At 38.5% G+C, this 20,671-nt stretch overlaps 1 protein-coding gene across 2 annotated transcripts in view; it reads left to right on the top strand.

The window, feature by feature from the left end:
- PDGFD (platelet derived growth factor D) overlaps window positions 1-20,671 on the top strand; it is a 195,346-nt gene that overhangs the window by 126,922 nt on the left and 47,753 nt on the right. For both annotated transcript variants that reach the window (XM_081326633.1, XM_081326632.1), the window contains exon 3: window positions 2,890-3,070. In XM_081326633.1, coding sequence (XP_081182759.1) covers window positions 2,890-3,070 — 181 coding nt within the window. The remainder of the gene's footprint in view (window positions 1-2,889; window positions 3,071-20,671) is intronic.

Raw genomic sequence — 20,671 nt, 5'->3', positions numbered from 1 at the left:
CAGCATTCCTCTGGTCCACTAATTTTGTCACCTGGTCAAAGAATGCAATAAGATTTGTCTGGCATGATGTGTTTTTGACAAACCCATGTTGGCTTTTAGTAATGACTTTGTTTGCCTGTAGGTGTTCACTGATTCATTGTTTAATTATCTTTTCCAGAATCTTTCCAGGTATTGAGGTCAGGCTGATAGGTCTGTAGTTTCCTGGATCCATTTTTTCCCCTTTTTTGAAGATTGGAACTACATCAGCTCTCTTCCAGTCCTCTGGTAGTTCCCCAGTGCTCCAGGATCTTTGAAAAATATAGTTCAGTGGTTCTGAGCTCACATCTGCCAGTTCCTTGAGAACCTTGGGGTGTAATCCATCTGGCCCTGGTGATTTGAACTCGTCTAGGGTGGACAGGTGCTCACTTACCATTTTTTTGCCTATCTTAACTTGTGTTTCTAATCTGTTTTTTTACAGTACTGTTTTTGATAGGTTGGACTGTTTTTTCCCTGCAAAAAACGAGTTTAGTTCTGCTTTCTCCCTGTTGCTTGTCACCTTCTTTCCACTTTCTCCCACCAATGGACCAATCATTTCCTTAACTTTTTTCTTGTGTTTTTACATGTTGAAAGAAGCTTTTTTTGTTTTTTGTTTTTTTTTGCTTTTGTTGCAAGCCTTAGTTCATTTTGAGCCTTAGCTTTCCTCACTTCATCTTTTCAGGCTCAGGCTATTTGCTGATATTCTGCCTTAGTTATGTGCCCCTCTTTCCACTTTTTATGCTTGTCCTTTTTGTCTTTCAATTTATCAGAGAGTTCTTTATGCAGCCATGCTGGTTTCTTTTGAGAGCCGTTATTTTTCTTTTTCATTAATATTTTGCTAGACTGGGCTTTTATAATCTCACTTTTCAAAAGCTTCCAAGCTTCTTGAGTTGTTTTCCCCTTGAGGATTCTCATCCATGGAATCCTTCCCAAGCTCTCTACATTTATTGAAACTAGCTCTCTTAAATTCCAAGACTCTAGTTTGGCTGTGTTCTATTGCTTGTGCTTCCATAATGTTGAATTCCAATATTGCATGATCACTTCCCCCCAAGGTTCCTGTGGCTTTGACACCTTTTATCATTTCATCTCTGTTAGTGAGAATTAAATCCAATATGGCTGATCCCCTGGTTCCCTTCTCTACTTTTTGGAAGACAAAGTTGTCTGCTAGGTTTGTCAGGAATCTGTTTGATCTTCCACTTGGTGCACAGTTTGTCTCCCAGTTGATGTCACGGTAATTAAAATCTCCATTACTATTGTGATGCGCTTCCTACGTACCTTAGTTAATTGACTAGCAAAAAGTTCATCTATTTCCTCTGTTTGGTTGGGTGGCCTATAGTACACACCTATGGCAATGTCATTTTTTCCCCTTTTATATTGACCCAAATGCATTCAAGTTTACAGTTTTCATCATTGTTGTGCTCTATTTCTGTAGAGATGCAGTTATTTCTTATATAGAGAGCAACTCCACCTCCTCTTTTATTTGGTCTGTTTCTTTTAAATAATTTAAATCCCTCTAGCTGTGTGTTCCATTTGTGGGTTTCATCCTGCCAAGTTTCCGTAATGGCAACAATATCATATCTGCACTCGTTTACCTGAATTTCTAGTTCACCTTGTTTATTGCTCATACTCTGTGCGTTGGTGTATAGACATTTGAGTCCTTTATGACTGACCCTACATAACCTGTGTGGTTCCTGATTTCCCCTATTTTCTTACCATCAGTTTGATTAGGGCACTTGGTGTGGCACTCACTATTAAAAGCTTGATTTTGCTTGACAACTAGGTTGATATTCTTGTTCAGACACACCTCTATATTACATACACTGATAACCCTATAATTTGTAGATTGCTGGGGACAGGAATGTTCTGTATCAATTAACTCACTGTCCCCATTGTTCAGTTTAAATATTTCTCCAGAAAATCTGTGAATTTATTACCAAGTAACTCAGTCCCTTTCTTTGATGAATGCAAACCATTTCTTTTGTATACTTTTTCATTGCACCAGCTGCAGAAATCATGACTAATATAAGCAAAGTGTTTCCCTTTACACCACTCCTTTAGTCACATATTGAATTCTGCTATATGCTGGCCTTTTCCATTTTGTTCCTTATACACTGATTAAAACCTCTGAAAAGTAAACCTATAGCCTATCCTGCTAAATTCCTGCCCCAAGCACTGGAAATCTTTTTGGAACAGATCGTTAGTGCCAAGATGTACAATAGCATCCACAGTCCTTGCTGGCATTCTTGACTATCTTAAAAGTATCTTATTGACAATGTCTGAAAATCCCACCACCAACTTCCCAGAGAACTGAGCAGACTTTTGACGTTGGGCTGTAGTCATTATTTTTATTTTCTAAAAATGTCCCTGTGATTTCCAGTGCCAGCATGGAACTGATTGATGTTGCAGAACAAAAGATGATGATGATGATGATGATGATGATGATGATGATGATGGTGGTGATGAGTCTCATTAAAGGTGATGCTAGAAGGTTCAGGAGTCATGGTAGTGCAGTGATTGGAATACAGTATTGCAGGCTATCTCTGCCCATTGCCAGGAGTTCGATCCTTACCCGCTCAAAGTTGACTCAGCCTTCCATCCTTCCGAGGTTGGCAAAATTAGAAGCCAGGTTGTTAGGAGCAATATGCTGATTCTGTAAACTGCTTAGTAAATGCTGTAAAGCACTATGAAGTGGTATATAAGTCTACATACTATTGCTAGAGGCTTATTTTGGCTTTCTAGACTCACAGATTTCACATTAATTTTTTAAATAAAAGGATTGTTAAAATGTCAAATGTTCACTCTCATCTGCTGCCTTGCATCACTGTGTAAGTTACATTTCTCTGCAAGACTACTAATCTATCACCTTCACTCCAGATATGATTTTGTGGAAGTGGAGGATATTTCCGAAATTAGCACTCTCATCCGAGGACGGTGGTGTGGATATAAAGAAGTTCCTCCCAAAATTACATCAAAGACAAACCAGCTGAAGATCACCTTCAAATCAGATGACTTCTTCGTGGCTAAACCAGGATTCAAGATTTACTATTCCCTGGTGGTGAGTAACATGATGGTGGCTGGAGAGGAAACAAAGGACTGCAGTAGGGTACAAGAAATGACTGGGGAAGGAAGAAAGAATAATAAACTTCCAAGTTAAGATAATGAACACTACTTCCCTTTGGGGAACATGTAGTATGATCATTTATGATGAAATCAGCAGAAGAGGAAAACTTTAATTAAAATTCACTACTCTTCATTTTAATAACATATATCAGAATACTATACATTTGCGGCTAGAACAATCAGGTGAAGGTAGAGATTTTCCACTCCCCCTCAAAAAATACTATGAAAGAGACACTCTTATTCAGTTCCAACATACTCTCATTTGAAGTCAAAGGAGGGGAGGAAAATGCCTTCAAGTGTTGAAGCTCATGAAGCTAAGCAAAACACACACAGGTCATTTATTTATTTAGAAAATTTATATAGCTGCCTATTCACTCACAATGACTCTAGGCAGCTTACAAATAATAAAAACACAATGAAGAAAAAAATAAAAAATACACACATACCCCCGGTGATAGCACACAATTAAATGAACCATTTGATAGGCTCCATCGCACTCTGGATTCCCCAGGCCCGCTGGCAAAACCTTCTGGGCCTCCAGGGCCTTCCAAAAGACTATCAAAGTGGGGGGGCAGTGTAATTTCAGAAGGGATATTCCAGAGGGAGGGAGCCACGATGGAGAAGACCCTTCTTCTGGGTCCTGCCGGATGAGCCTCCTTAGGGGATGGGACTTGCCACATTCCTTTCCTCCTGGCTCTCATGAGTCAGGAGGATGTGACTCGCAAATGATGGTCCCTCAGATGCAGATAGGGTTCAACAAATTATTATATTTTTTATACACTGTGTGAAGATCTTCATCTCCCCAGAAAGGATCTAATGCTGGAAAAGTTGGAAGGAAAGGGAAGATCAGCAGCAAGGGTTGTGGGCTCAGTTACAGTGAAAAAGGGTGCATTGTTGCAAGAAGTGAAGGGCCACGTTAAAGGCACATCATCATAGAGAAAAATCTATCCAGTGCTTTTTTTTGTAAAAGAAAAAGGTGCCGGAACTCACAGATGTCATACAACCCACCTTGCCTATCCTACAAGGTTCCATCCAAAAAAGGTGCCGGAACTCCGTTCTGAGCGTTCTATGAGAAAAAAAACCCCTGAATCTATCTATGAGTCAACATCAACCTGATAGCACATAATCAGTCAGGTGCTCAGCATGATTATCTGGTGGATAATGTAGGCTCTGTGGGAGTGGCACAATGGCCTAGAGGTGAAGATACTCCCCTCCCACTCGGAAGGTTGAAAGTTCATTCCTAGGCAGCGGCAGATGTTTCTCTATCCAGGCACACAAAAAAAATATCTACTATGAACTCTGCGTAGGCATATCAGGAATGGCATCTGGCTAGTAAATGCTCAGCTCCACTCAGTTGTCCTGACTCCACCCCAAAACAAGAGTTTAAAGGTTCATAAAAAGAAGAAAAATGTAGGTTCAGAATAGAGGCAAATTGTTGAAATATCCTCTGTATCTTACTCAGACTGAAAACGTTGTTTAAGGAAGCAACATTGTAGAACTTTTATTTACTTATTTATTAGATATACGTGCTGCCCATCTTTGTCACATGACTCTGGGTCGCTTCCAATCGGAAAATAGGGAAAAGAGGAAACGTGGACATACCAGCTTATTTTTCCCGATCCTGTAATATCAACCCACCCTACAGAATTGTTGAGTGTGAGATGTATGTGAGAAATACCTTCCTATGACTGTATATTAGAATATAAATATAATAAATTGTGACAGATACTCCACAAGGGAGAGCAGTTGATCAAGCAACCTAAAAATGAGATTTATGCTTTAGTTGTTTGCAGTTAGAAATTTATTTTAAAAATAAACATGCCAATTAGCAACTGTCTGTAGACAGAATTCTTATGAGCCAGGTAATTATATTAGTGTCACAGTAATGACACTCTGCCTCTCATAATACACATTTCAAGGCATGTTGAAACCTGAGAAAACATCTTACTGGGGGAAAAAACACCCAGTTGCTATTTAGTTTTCTGCACTTTTTTTCTTTTTTACTTTATGGATTACTATTATGAATGGGCAGAGAAATTCTTCTGTATTTTGCTGCAGTTGTCCTTCTGTTTGGTCAGAGGGTTTGCTTTAGAATTTATTCCAAAGGAGAGGAGAAATTCTGAGTTACAAGGAAGGGCGGACATCTAATAATAATCATCATCATTATCATCATCATCATCATCTGTGACTTTCTTGTCTTTCATTGCATCATTCTCTCTTTATCCATCTCAATGACTCTGACTGTAACTGTATGTGAGAATGACCTTGGGAGATAAGAGAAAGAACTGCAAAGTAGGCTGATAAAAGGCACCTGAGCTGGCAAGAGAAATGGGGATTTGGCAAATGTATCATAAGGAACTCTCCCTAGTTTCCTGGACTGTATAGGTGGGGGGGGGGAGATTTATTTATTTTATTTATTTATTTTATTACATTTATATACCGCCCTTTCCCGAAGGACTCAGGGCGGTTTACAGGGTAATTAAAAACCAAAAATACAAAAGTTAAGAACCAAGTTTAAAAAGATGTAATTTCAATCTTCAAAGATTCTGTGAATGTAATCTTACAATAAAGACAGAGCTAATATTTCTGAGTATGCTTCTATCTGGGCTACTTCACTAGGTTGACCTTGTCTCCCACACTTCTATTAAGTTCCAGCAAAACAAAAAACAAAAACAGTATGTCAACACTGCTAACATCAGATGTTCTTGCTTTGACAACATGTGGAGAGGCAGTTTTGCTTCTTTAAAACTTGTGTGTTACTTTTAAAGTTAGAATTAGTTGAAGCTGGGGGGAAGTAGGAAGAATGTTTCTCAAGGCTGTTTTGAAATAAGAGAAGATAAGAATTTGGTGGGTTGTTTAACAGGAGGGAAAGCTTACAATTAAAACTAATTGGAGAATGTGATTTATGACAGTTAATTAGAGGGAGGAACTGTGTTTTGATACTGTGTGCTTAGGGGAGGGGAATCCAGATTTCGGCTTGACCATGTAGGTGCAGAAGCTATGCTCTTTGATTAAAGACTCCTTAAGGTAAACAATGCTTGAGGTTCTTTGAAGAATTGCATCTGTCGGAACCATGACACAGTATAGTATTTTTCCCATATAGTAATGCTAACTATGATTATTAAAAAGTGAGTTATGACTTTGGTAAGTTGATGAAAAATTCTTTGGGGAAATTTAAAGGAAAAAATTCTCTGTCCATATATTTGGTGAAAAATTTCAGAGGACATTTTTTGTTTTCCTATTGCTATTGTCACTGAGAAGGTGGAGTCTTCCCCTTGGACAATGTGAATGAAGGGAATTGTGATCCAACTGTCAAGCACCAGGGAAATCAGGAGATCCAGGCAGTTCAAATGAGTATAAACATTCATTGCAAGCTTAAGCTCTCTACAAGAATCTGAACTACTAACAGCCAAAGGAAATTGGTGATTGATAAGGATAAAAGAAATTCAAGGTAGGCTGGACTTAGATCTCTTGTGGGCGTGAAGGGATTCATGACTCCTCTCTCTGGTTCAGCCTGGTCATCTCCTACACCAACACATCTGCAACCTACAGCCTGAGAAAGATTAAATTTTGTGACTATAATGACCTCTTATTGCATGGTAAATGTTGTGAGAAATTATTGGACTTACTGGAAGAATTGCTTCTTGTTATGGGCTTGGTAAGGGGAAAATCCAACCCTTCTAGAGAATGTTGGAGAAATCATTCAGCTAATTTCCCTATTCACAAACTTAGTGGAGAGTCACAAGTGGTATTTATGACCAACTTCCATTTTTATTACACAAGCCAGTGAGACATATATATACTCCAGCAGCATTTCAAGACAATGAGTAAGGAAGAGGAAATAGTATGGGAGCTTCAGTGCTGAAAAATACAGAAGAATCCAGATATGGCCCCATTGGACTCAGAATACTGAGTTAAACAGGATATTGACATAGATCTCCAAAGCTATTCTCATGAGTTAAGTTACTATACTGTGGAAGCCTTTAATTTGAAGGCAATTTAGCAAAACAACAATTTATGATATTGCTTTCCCTGGAGTACCACAATGCATAAAAATTAAGCACTGCTGCTTTGTGTGATATTTCCAAAGGACCTCTCCTATAATTTGCCAGCTTTATGAGAAACTGTGTGCAATTAATTCAAAACCCTGGGGCTTCAGGAAACAAGAAAATATATAACATTGCAAAAGGGCAGAGATTTGTGTGGGTTGTTTTTTTTTTTTTTCAGGAGGGGAAAATGGATGAGTTTGTTGCCAAGGGTCTGTGATGTCAAGGTTATGCATAGAAAGTCAGTTTTGTTTGCCAGCAGCCTTTCTAAGAAAACATGGTCCTGCACTGCTTGGAAATTAAAAGGGCTTTTCTAGATTGTGAGATCTCTGAGCATTTCATGCACGTTTAAAGGAAGAGATCCAAACATTTCTTTTTTTCTGCATGAAGTTGAAAATAATATAGAATGTTCTCCATTTTTTTAATCGAATATATTCTTCCTGGGCATGCTGCAAACACAAAAGCAAACTGTTGTAATTTGATAGTCTCCTGATATGATGGACTATAATTCTCACCAGTACAATCAGTTGAGAATTATGTCTGTAATACACCACTATGACCAGTAGGCTCTAGTCTGGAGAAACTGAGTGATACCACAAGCTGCTTAGATGTCTCTTTGAGTATTTCATTATGTGGAAGCTTATGCAGGAGTTGCACTGGTGCCATTTTGAAAAATTCTTCAGCATTTTAATTGATCTACAATTTGACAAAAGCAAATTGCTTTCAAACAAGAAGAGACATTTAGAGAAACTCATCGGTGTAAAGGCCTCACAATTCATTTATTTGTTTAAAATATTTGTATCCTGTTTTCCTTTTTAAAAAAAAACACCTCCAACGCAGCTTATAATTACAAATTATTTAGGGCACGTGTAACTCTTTCGATGTACAATCCTTTTTCCAGAAGTCTGAACTCTTTATGTCTTGCTATACTTGAGAGACATTCCAAAGGAAGCAAACAAGAAGAAACTTCTCCCATTTGGTCTTTTAGATTGGGAAGTGAGGACAGTCAGAGAGGTTTTACAGTGATAGAAAGACTTGTAACAGAAAACAGCATTACCTGAAGTTGTGTAATGGTATGTGCAAATGATCTTGTGAGACAGGAGGAAGAGCTGCAGACTAGATCAGGGTTTTTCAACCTTTTCATTGATTGTACCACTTTTAGGATATGGCAATATTCGAGTACCACCTAGCAAGGTGTCAAAAACTTGATGACCAAAAAAAACCTGTTCAATTGCACTGAAATGACTTACTGTATGACCATTTTTCACACTTATGACCATTGCAGCATGCCCGGGGTCATGTGATTTATATTTGGATGCTTGGCAACTGATTCATATTTATGATGGTCACAGTGTCCCAGGGTCATGTGATCCCCTTTTGAAACCTTTTGACAAGCAAAGTCAATGGCAGGGCTGCTGGTGGCCAAGTGCTAAGGAGGGACTTCCTTCCCTCCCTCCCTCCTTCCCTGCCTCCCTCTTTCTCGTTCCCATCTCCTTCTGAAGGAAGAATTTGAAAAAAAACCATATTTTCCCTCTTCCATATATTCATCAAACAAGGAAAAGCCTCCAGAGACAGAAAAGACAAGCCGCTGAGGGAACTAGCTTAAAAAGGTGCATTCCCCTTTAAGAATTAGCCACTGGCTAGAAAGGAAAGTTAAGGAGCTGGCAGCCAGCACTTAAGGAAGAAAAAAAAATGTAGTAAGTACTGGCAGCCTCCCCAAATGGCTCCATTCATAAGTAAAGGAATGTTACAGGCAAAATCCATTCAGGAGAAAAATACTTCAAAATCCTTTGCAGCAAAACTTACAGCTAACAATAAAGCAATAGAATCTAACACGAGACATCAGCCATCAGCCAAATAGAAATTGCCAAACACTCCTTAAGAACACAAAGCCCACATTGCACAAATCCCAGAACTTCAAAAGCACATAAGAATCCTTCCACTGTCATCTCCCTCCCTCCCTCCGTGTCTCACCTTCAGCCGATGCTGCCTTTCTTCATTCCTCATGGAGGGCAACCACCTCCTCCACTGCATTTCTTGCCTGTTTGTTGCTGGCAGGACGGATGGCTGCAACAGAAGTTGTAGATAGGCTCATGGCCGGCCTGCTTGATCTTCTCTCCTCTCCCACCACCCTCATCCTTCCTTCCCTTCAGTGCAGCTAGAGCTGACTCCTTTTCCTCCCAAGGCTGCCTCTTTTTCTCTCTCTCCCTCTCCCACCCAAACTGCCTCCTTTTATAGCCTATCCTGTCTCTGCCCCCCTCCTCCTCCTTTCTCATCCGGGTGAGCTGGAAGTAAGCCTGGGGCCTTTGCCTCAACCCAACCACTCTGCAGCTGCGGACGACTCTCTCACAGTAAGTCCTGTGCTGCACTGGCTCATTCCCTCCCCCACTACACTTGGCTGGGCAGGGCTGTGTACCACCTGCCATGTGCTAATGTACCACAGGTGGTACACATACCACCGATTGAAAAGCCCTGGACTAGACAATGGTCAGACAAGTGGCAGCTGAGTCTACAGAAGGAATGGAGGTGTGATAAACATTTCAGAATGGATGGACTGTAAAAGTGAGAGGGTGTGTGTGAAAGAGATATATTTTCAGAGTTGCAAGATTCTAGTAATGCAACCTTACAATAACATCAGACCAAGTATTTTTTGATGTGCTTCTGGTCTAGTCTATTCACAAGGCTGACAGGTAGCACCCCCCCCCACCAGCTGAAGCACCAAGAAAAATTCAGAATAATTTCTTAGGCCTCCTGAGATAGAAAGCAAGAGAAGAATATTTCTGAGAAAGTGCAAAATAAATTTGACACAGTATATTTTTTTAAAAAACACAGTGATAGTATGTTTCCAACAGGCTGAAAACTAGAAATCTGTCAACAGCAACATTCTCTTCTATCTATCTTGCATTTTGGGGGGGAAATGTTATGTTGGCTAGGCTCAAGGCAGACGTCACTACTGTGAACACTGTAAATTCAAAATTTTGTGACTGACAAAGAGTTAAAGGGAGACTAGTATAGCTATTTCTAGCTCCTTAGCTCTCATCAGCTAGTCCCTCTGGGATTCAAACCTGGGCAGCTTGCATGTTAGGCAGCTGTATTAAACTTTAGGCCACAGGCTCCCCCTCATTCCTGTCAGTAGAGGCCAGGGAGGATATGTGTGTGTGTGTGTGTGTGTGTGTGTGTGTGTGTGTTGGGTGGAACACCCGGTCTACCAAATATAAAACAGTCTGTTCTGCGTTTTGCTCCAGTCTAGGAGCCAACACAGTGCTAGGCTGCATTAACAGTGGGATAGAATCAAGACCATGTGAAGTGTTAATATCACTTTACAATGCCTTGGTTAAGACCACACTTGGAATACTGCATCCAGATTTGGTCACCACAATGTAAAAAAAAAGATGCTGAGACTCTAGAAAGAGTACAGAGAAGAGCAACAAATATGATGAGGGACTGGAGGCTAAAAAATGGTTGCTGGAATTGGGTATGTGTAGTTTAATGAAGAGAAGAACATGATAGCAGTGTTCCAATATCTCAGGGGCTGCCACAAAAAAGAGGAAGTCAAGCTGTTCTCCAAAGCACCTGAAGGCAGGACGGGAAGCAAAGGATGGAAACTAATTAAGGAGAGAAGCAACCTAGAACTAAGGAGAAATTTCCTGACACTTAGAACAATTAACCAGTGGAACAACCTGCCTCCAGAACTGTGAATGCTCCGACATTTTTAAGAAGAGACTGGATAGCCACTTGTCTGAAATCAGATTAGTCACTTAAATTATTATGATTTAGTAACATGAAGTGGAGTGCCATTTGTTTTATTTCTTATGAATGGACATATTCTGAATTGCACTGCACCGAGGCACTTCCAGGTTGAAAGGATTAGCTGGTGACATCACCCTTGCCCTGGGGAACACATAGTTGAGGGCTCCTTTCATATCCCTAGCAGGAGCTACAGCAAAGCTCACCCTGCCCCATGGTAGCACTTGGGCCTCAAATGTGGGCTTGCTAACTTGCAACCCAGCATCCTAACCACATGAGCCACTGTGCTCCTAAACCTATTCTGAATGCAAACATTGTTTATTGTTTATATCCTCCATAGTGTTGCCTAGAAAGTATCATGGACGATCCATGTAATAATCAGAACTAAGCTCAACTCAAGGGCATCTTGGCTTTGTAGCCTCTCTAAAGTTTTTATCACATATAATTCCAAAAGGAAGAAGGGGTGTAGAAATGGACAAGACAGAATTCAATTTCTAGATAATCAGACAACCACTGCCAAAAGAACATATACTATAGTGCATTTTGAACATCCACACATTGTGGAAGATTCTCACAGAGGAAGCAAAAGATTAGTACATCAGGGAAGTCACCACAGTATTTCTGGGCACTAATGCTTCAGACTTGCAGCTCTGTTTGACTTTATATTATTTTAATTAAAAGAAGAAATATTAAATAGAAAGCAGTGTGACAATCTCTGACGTAGTCTTCAATGTCATCGTAGTGTATACAAATGTCTCTAGGCCCCCTATTGAATTAAATAATGATAATAATAAATAGCAAGTGGTTTTAGCCCAGTGCTTTATTTGGAATCATGCCCAGGTGCCCAGAAAGATGGCAAAAGTAACCTCAGGTGATGGAGAGGCAAGGTCATTAGTTTGGTCTCCAGTAAACCAGTGTTTTGTGATTACCACATCCATCATCACACACTGATCAAGCAATCCCCAGCAGCAGCCATCACTGGAAACATACACAGCATGTTCTCAATGCCAAACATAAAGCCCACCCCCTCAAAATAATTGTTTACTTCCAACATCAAATATTTTGAACATCTGAAGCAGTATACATTTGATTTTGCTAAATATATGAGTCCTACTTGGGTATGCTAATCTTCCAAGTGATTAGATTCACATGAGCTGACTGAGCTGTCACTCATGATACTTTGTGGACCACCTGATGTTTAGCCCCTCTTCAGTTTCAAATTCTGGAAGGTCATCATTGCAAAAGGTGTGGACAGGTAACAAAAGTAGTGTAGACTATTCACTTCTGGGGTTGGCTTTCTATTTCATTTTGATGGGAATGAGGATAGCAGCAAGCCTGCTGTCAGTCTAGTAATTCTAACTGTTGAATTAGATTGGGGCTAATAGGGCTTATAACAACTACCACAGTGAATGTTCATGAGTTTAAACAAAGAAGTTACTAAGACTTTACAGAATATAGACTTCAACAGAATCACAATGCATATGCTTTCACATTAACATGGAGCTTCATTTAGCCATTTCCACCTTTCTCTGTTTTTATAAATAAATTTATGGCATATTTAAAAAATAAAATCAGTGGAATGAATCTAACCTTAGACAACCTTAGAAATGAAACCCTAGTTTGTTGATGACTAGCTGACTTCTCATTGATTTTTCAAGAAGTCTGCTCTAAGTATATTCCATTCAGATACCCAGTTGAAAAATAAATATTAAAAAACATCATCAGGTCAAATGGATAGATTTTTAAAAGTTTAAATGCAGGGAGCTCACATTGGGTCACATGGAAAGTTTTGTAAATTGGCAAGTTCTTAGTGGCATGCACAGTGATTTAACTGTTAGAAAACTCATGAGCTGTTTCACTCGTTCAAGGAAAGTCCACAATCTGTACATTCAATCAAGTTCCTGATGCCCAAACAGAGTTTTTGATGATGGGCCTTTTTATTTTCATCTCAGATGCAAAGGTCAGAATTAAATATATCACCTCCCTCACTATTACAATTGCAGAAAATTGTCTAAGCTAATACATGTAGCCATGCAACTTTATACAGTAGATGCTGAGTAGAATCTGTATAATGTAACACACTAGATCAGATAATTAGAAAATATTTTCATACTCCAGAATTTGGCTTACTATATTGTAATTAAATTAGTTTCTGATATGAAATAGGAAAGAGCTCTTGAATACAGTCTGAGGACTGTTGAGTCATTCGACATGTATAGGTTTGCAAGCACGGCCAATTCAATTGGACATATTCATCATATTTATTTTTTAATTCCAAATTACTATACTAGAATTTTTTTTCATGAAAGTAGGTTAAATTATTAGAGTTGATATATGCTTCTCATTAGATTTATAAATCTTCATAGAAGGCAAATCCTAATCGACTTGTGCAAATTCAGAGTCAAATAAATGCATTTTAAAAACAATAGAAAATCTGTTTTAAAGAAAAAAAACAACTATACAATCTTTTAGCAAAGCAAATTTTTACAAAATTTCAAGAAGTACTTCAGGCCTTCTTCCTGCCTTTTGAAGATGCATTCTCCTCAGAGGTCCATCGTTCTCCCATATTGATCCCAGCTATGCAACACCATTCTTCATAAATTATATTTAGTTAAACTTTTCCAGCATTATGCAAGTCAGAAAAAAACTATTTCATTTACTAGGTTTTTGTTAACTTATTTTAGTGGTAATTTTGATTTATGTTTTTAACCTACAGTATATTCTATGTTTTTAGGTTTTTAATTTTGTGAGCAATTTTAAGGACTTCCCAGGTATATATTGATTAAAGAAATAAATAAATTGCTTTTCTCTGCTTAATGGTAGGGCTGGCTCTGTTTTTATGTACTTTCAGAGGCTATTCATTGCTTTCAATCATTACTAATTGGATGATTTAAAAATTCATTAGCTATTATGGATACATTATGCTTTTACAGATAGAAATATTGATTTCTATCAGAATATTTTGGTACAGTGTTTTGAAAACAGTTTTAAATGCAACTGATCCATGATCGCAAAAATTTATTCTAGGATTGGAAAACACAAGTGTCCAAATTTATTTACAAATAAATCTTCAGGTAGTTTTTGTAGCAGTGGATACTAGTAACCACTAGGAGTTATTTGTAGGATTAAGTCAAATACTAGCAATGTTTTATATATCACACTAGTACCAGAATCGACAGTTTCTTTCTGTTTTATTTATTATTATTTAATATTCCATTAGTATTATTCCATTATTCCATAGTAACCATTAGAAAAGAATGCAGACACTGAGAGTAAAGGAAAAGGCTATTAGGCTATCTCATTAAAGAATCTCTCAAGACAGAAACCTCTTTCATTGTATTGTTCTTTCAGCTTTTCCGCCTGATCTTTTTTAAAAAACTTGAATAAATAGACCTTCTATCATTCCTTCAGAGAGATCATCTCAAAATAAAATCTGTCTGACAGGAAAAATTTTCTTCATTGTGAGCTTATATTTAAATGTAATAAAATAAATAATTTTTTCCCCTTCCTTTAATGTCTTCCTATTACTCATGCAGTCTTCTGCCATTTAAAGATCTATACTCTGTCTCTCCTTCACTGTTTCATCTCTTTCAAATATCTGAATCAATATTCATTGTTTTTAGTTCTTATGTGAAAGAACGGCATTCAAATCTCCATCCTAATTAAAACTATACATACCATTCCATCCATTGCCTCTTACATTTGGTATCCGTTGACATCACAATGCCCACAACAGCTCTGAATGGCATCCAGGCACTCCCAAAATTATAAATTTGTAAAAATGGGCAAATTCTTATGAGATTGTCCAATCATGCAAGATTTCAGTGTCTTCACATTATTTCAAAGAGGTTAGATCAACAAGATTTCACCAAATTAGGCAATCTCGTGATATTTTTCACTCGTTTCCATTTCTGTTTTTATTTTAAGGTTTTCATATTCTATTGTACAAAAAGAAATTGCCAACTTCTTGTTCTGTATAGACTACAATCATAATATTTATTTGACAAACCATATTGCAGCAGAATTGTTTTATAGATCTAGATTTCTGTTCTTGGAATTGGAATAATTTTCTTCACTTGAGCCATATGTCATAGTAATTACGATATTCAGTGGAAAAATGAAGGGAACTCTAGGACATTTTAGATCAGTGAGTGCTGAGCCTTAAACCACAAAACCACATTATGCCCATTGTGAAGCCAAAAAATGTTAGGTTTGAATCTGAATCACTTACACCAAAGATCTCAAACTTTGGGTCATGACCTACCAAAGGATCAGGAACATTTTTTTTTATTTCAATAGGGTGATCACATTTATTTTTATAACACGAATAATATTTTCCTGGTCAAACAGTGATCAACGTCTGGAATGAATTTTGAAAGATGGTCAGACAGAAGTGATACTATGATTGGCAGATAGTTTTACACTAAGTAGCAACTTCTATTCCATGTGTTTTGTAATGTTGTGTGCATTGTCTTTGGGCACCTATGGAAGTATACATATTATTGAACTTGGATACATTCATCTATTATTTTAAATTTTAAGCTTTTGAAAATGGTTTTTCTTGTATGTGAAGAAGAAAGATAAAGATGACCAACTTTCCAAGAATGCTGATAAAACTAAATCTAAATGCAGGAAGAAGAAAACATCTTTCAATGAGTTATATTTCCTTCTTCTCTGTCTCCAAAACCCGTGAAATGACATGATCAGATAGATTCACTTGTCATTTTAGAGCAGACTTCCCCAATCTTTTGGAGTTGGTGGCCTGGAATGGGAGGAAGGGGGAAAAGAATGGATGGTACAAACACCCGTTGCTCGTGCAATCGGGGCCGCAAACGCCTATGACACTCGTGGCAATGCTCAAGTGAGTGGGGCCGCAAATGCCCACAATGATGCTCACACAAGTGGGGCCATGAACATCTGCAGCAAAACTCACACAAGTTGGGCCATGAATGCTCACAATGCTCACAGCAACGCTTACGCGACTGGGGCAATGAACGTCCATGACGATGCTCGCATGAGTTGGGCCGTGAATGCCCATGATGCTTGCAACAATGCTTGTGCAAGTGGAGTTGTGGGCTGGCCAGTCACTCACACAGCCCAGTGGCCAATAGGTCATGGGCCAGTATTCAGCCATGGCCCACAGTTTGGGGACCTCTGTTTTAGAACATTATACCAAAGGACAGTAGAAAGCAGAAAGCACAACTTAAGGTTCTACAGTCACATTTGACCCTAAAAATGTCTTAAGTATGTCTCCAAGAACACCCCAATAGTTGCTATAAAAAGTCATCTTTAATCTAACAAAAGGGGGGGGGAAGTTATATCAATGGCTAATATAGTAACTGCATTTAATTAATATAATTTTAGCTAAATACAAACGAATTCCAAACAAGTTAACTTTTTTCTCCTGATCCTGTTTATTTCGCAAGATACCATTTAAAAAAGGAGTTATAATTTCAGTCTAAAAAGGTGCATTTGAGTTACACAGGAATTTATCCATTTTCCCCAATGTATTGTCCTCGAAATGGGTTGAATTAGAACTTGCATTATCCTTAGCCAGAATGATCAATAGTTCTATTTTCTGGAAATGATAAGATTTAGGGTCCAATTCATCTAAAAGTCAGCAGCTGGGGATGTCTGCCCTAATCTTAACTGGTAATCTTCTGGCTCCTAGGACAAATCTCTGCCATCACCTAAATACATCCTGATTCTTTTCTTAAGGAGAAAGCCCATGGAATGAATTTAGAGATCTTCTCCCTTCATGTGTTTTGCATTTGCCATTTTGAATACATTTTTTTCTTTTTAAATAAAAATTATTGGGTAGTTCAGTCAAAGGACATCAAGCAAATATTTGTTCAGCTGCTTGGTTTCAGCTGCAGTGCATTTAGAAGCAATGATTGGACAGTTTTGCAAATGAAGGGCTATTCACTGTAAAGTAGGACACCCTATTTATTGGAACATGGTTTCAGCTATTCCTGAAATTATTAGGAATATTTGTTAAGTAAGGGTAGACTGAAAACTGGCTCATTTGAGCATCTAAATAAATAATAATTCCCTGAGAAATACATTTCTTGTTTGAACACAATGAGACTGGCTGGGATTAACAAGACAGTGGGTAATAATCAGGTGCCTTGCAGGCAATTTATCTCTTTCACAATTATGAGCAAATAAATTTTGTCTCCTTTCTTGTCTTAGCCGAAGTTCATTGTGCTTGCAGTGCCCCTTCAGTGCTGGTTCAGGTACATCCACCAGATGTATTTAGAAAGAGATTAAAGGTATAGAAAGTGCTAATTCATGCACCCAAACATTTGATGCTGATAAGCCATTATTTTTATTCTATAGCTGCTTAAATGGCATTCCCATTTAAAATGCAAAAGATGAAAAATAAATGAATGCTTTTTCCAACACAAGATTAAGCAGTATTTCTTGACAGCATCATCCTTTGATTTTGTGCATTAGTTGGGTTTGCACAACACATTGTCTTTAGTTACCGGAGTAACAAATTTTCTGGATTTGCAAAGCAAATTGAGTAATAAACTAATTACTCAGGGTAGGGTTGTACAACCTGTTAAATCACAGAAAAACTAACATTACCCAAGCTTAACCTGTTGTGTAAACATGCAGACACTAGATTTTTGGATGATCTAGTCAAATGCCTCAATCATCACTGAATGATTAATATTCCAGTCTATAACATTGACTTTTGACTTAAATATGCATATAAAATTAATGTTTTATCGGGTTTGATTTTTTTTTTTGATGGCTAAAATTTCTGTGTGGCTTAAATTTCAGATAAAGTAATCACAGAAAATATCTTTAAAATATTGTATTCTTTCTAGTGAAGCCTTTTATGTAGCCAATAGGAGAAGTTTAAAATTTGCAATATATTGATGATGTAGGGAGGGTATATTATTCTGCTCCTTTTGGTTGCGAAGTATCCCATAACATTTAGGATAGCCAACTTCTGTGCTGTGAAATTGGCCCAACATATTTTTTCAGCATGTATCCTTGGACGGGATGGGCTCTCTTTAGAATTTAACAGAGTTTTACAAATCTGTATGTCATGATAATATTTGATGGGGGAAAAGATGTAGATGACAACTTGTAAATCTGTAGCTCAGTTCTCAGCTGCAAAGTCCTTTCCAGAAGGCCTCTGATGGCGAAATGCAGGCCAGAGCTCCATTCTCAGCTGCAGAGGCATTTCTTTCGGCCACAGAAGAAGTGGGCCAGTGAGGTAGGTGTTGATTCATGGGAGGCCTGGCTGCAAGGGTAAGCGGGAGCAAGGCACATGGGGGCAGCTCCACCCTCTTGCCCTATCTTGATTTTTAGGTGTGTGCCTCACCCTAAAACTAGGGCTTATTTTTCGGGTAGGACTTATATTAGGCCCACCCCCAAAAAATCAAGCTAGGGCTTATTTGCGGGGTATGTCTTACTTTCAGGGAAACACGGTAGTCAAAATTCCTTGGCCGGCAAGATTCAAATAAGGTCTTTCCTGCTGGCATGACTGGGGCAGGCTAGTAGCACTGGGGCAATGGTTCATCATTAACTTCTATATCGGTTACTAACTAAATTCTACTAAAGGTAAAGGTAAAGGTTCCCCCGCACATGCGTGCTAGTCGTTTCCAACTCTAGGAGCCGGTGCTCACCTCCGTTTCAAAGCCGAAGAGCCAGCGCTTGTCCGAGGACGTCTCCGTGGTCACGTGGCCGGCATGACTAGATGCCAAAGGTGCACGGAATGCTGTTACCTTCCCACTGTAGTGGTCCCTATTTTTCTACTTGCATTTTTCCGTGCTTTCGAACTGCTAGGTTGGCAGAAGCTGGGACGCATAACAGGCGCTCACTCTGTTACGCGGCACTCGGGATTCGACCCGCCAAACTGCTGACCTTCTGATTGACAAGCTCAGAGTCCTAACCCACTGAGCCACCGCACCCCTTAAATTCTACTAGCTAAACGATAACTAACTATATTGCTAACTGAATTCTACTAACATAGAATTTCAGAAAGAACTAGGCTTTTTTCAAAATAAAATCTTAATATCTTGTAAAGACTTTTCTTTTTTCTTTCTTTTGTGCAAAAATACGAGAAATCAATGTTTCACAATTAATGGAAGGAAAGAAACCTCCCTCATGAATTCCCTTTCAGACTATTAGGCTAAAGTTGGTTTAAAACAGTCCAACAGCAGTATTGTTTTCTGCTTCCACTAATTCAGCATCTTTTGATCCCACTGGTAAACAATGAATTTGGCAAAAGATCATGCTTTTAATCTTCGGAGACAGAGAAAGGTCTCTTGCATATGCAGTGTTATTATCTTCTTGGAAAGTTCTTCTTTAATTTGGAGATTACACAAACACGTACCCTATCTCTTCACCTTCTTTCCAAACAGCGATTCATTCTCCTTCAGGAAGGGAGATAAATGAATTGCTTTAACTTCTGTTCTCCCTGGGAAACATGACATTTCTCTTATATGTTTACTGAGAAATTAAATGGAATCCACAGAGCTTCTAAAAAGTCAATGAATCTTCAAGTAAATTGAGTAAGACAAGTTCGTGTTGTGCCCACAGCCAAAAGATCTTGCTCATAGATGGATGCTTAAGAGCACACCTGCCTTTCCCTTCCTCCCACCATGCAATTGAACAAATGTGCACTTAGGTGTGATATCAAAGTGTTATAGAAAAATCCAATATCCTTGCTTAGCCTTCCTGTGAGTGCACATCTCTGCAATGCAGCTAACACCAATTAAACCCAAATATGCTATAAAACAACAATTAGGAGTCCAAGTACAAAATGTAATCAACTAGAATCTAATTAATCAAGCAGCACTGCACTGAGAAGAAAAGGAAAAGACTAGCCCAACTGCCACTGGGGAATATTTTGTTTTAACTGTCATTTATTTATTTGTTTGCTAATGGGTGGTACAGTGGCTCAGTGGTTAAGATGCTGGGCTTGTTGGCTGGAAAGCCAGCAGCTCAGGTTTGAGACCTGAGCACCATGCGGTGGAGTGAGTTCCCATCCTTGTCCCAGCTCCTGTCAACCTAGCAGTTCAAAAACATGCAAATGTGAGTAGATAAATAGGGACCACTTCATGCTCTGAGATGTCATATTGGCCACATGACCATGGAAATGTCTTTGGACAGTGCTGGTTCAATGGCATTGAAACAGAAATGAGCACTACTCCCTACAATTGGCAACACCTAGTGCAGTAAAATCCACAGGGACTCCTTTTTGTTTGTTTATACCCCCCCACACACACACTCCCTTTATTATTTTAACAAATAACTCCAGGCAGTGAACATATCCAACACAACTTCCTTCTATTTTCCCTCACAATGAAATTTAAATTGGCACTGATTTGATTTAAGTTGGCGATTCAAAATCTAAACATGATCCAGTTCAGATATGTGATTTGAGGGCAACCAAATCCAATTTGAAACAAAGTTTTGCCCATATTGAAACATCTGAAGATATTTCATTTCTGGAAGAATGGAATGAAAATAGGCGTCTCTATAGGGGAAGGAATCAAAAAGTCAAGATGATACCCACAGTTGAAGGATTGCCTGCTTGTTGGTTGTTTGTTTGTTTTAACATGCCATCCACCTCACTGTTGAAGCTACTTTGGTACATGCTTTAAAGCACTTTAAAAAAGAGAGAGAGAGAGAGTTTTGACTACAAAATTGTAGCCAAAATTGTACTCTTGATTTGTTTAACATCTATAGACTATTATCCTGACCAGTTCAAGGTTGACTCA

The sequence above is a fragment of the Vipera berus genome (assembly GCF_964194415.1).
Source record: "Vipera berus genome assembly, chromosome: 4".
NCBI classification, from domain to species: domain Eukaryota; kingdom Metazoa; phylum Chordata; class Lepidosauria; order Squamata; family Viperidae; genus Vipera; species Vipera berus.
Note: the sequence above shows the minus strand (reverse complement) of the source record. Positions and strands in the feature narration are given on the sequence as shown.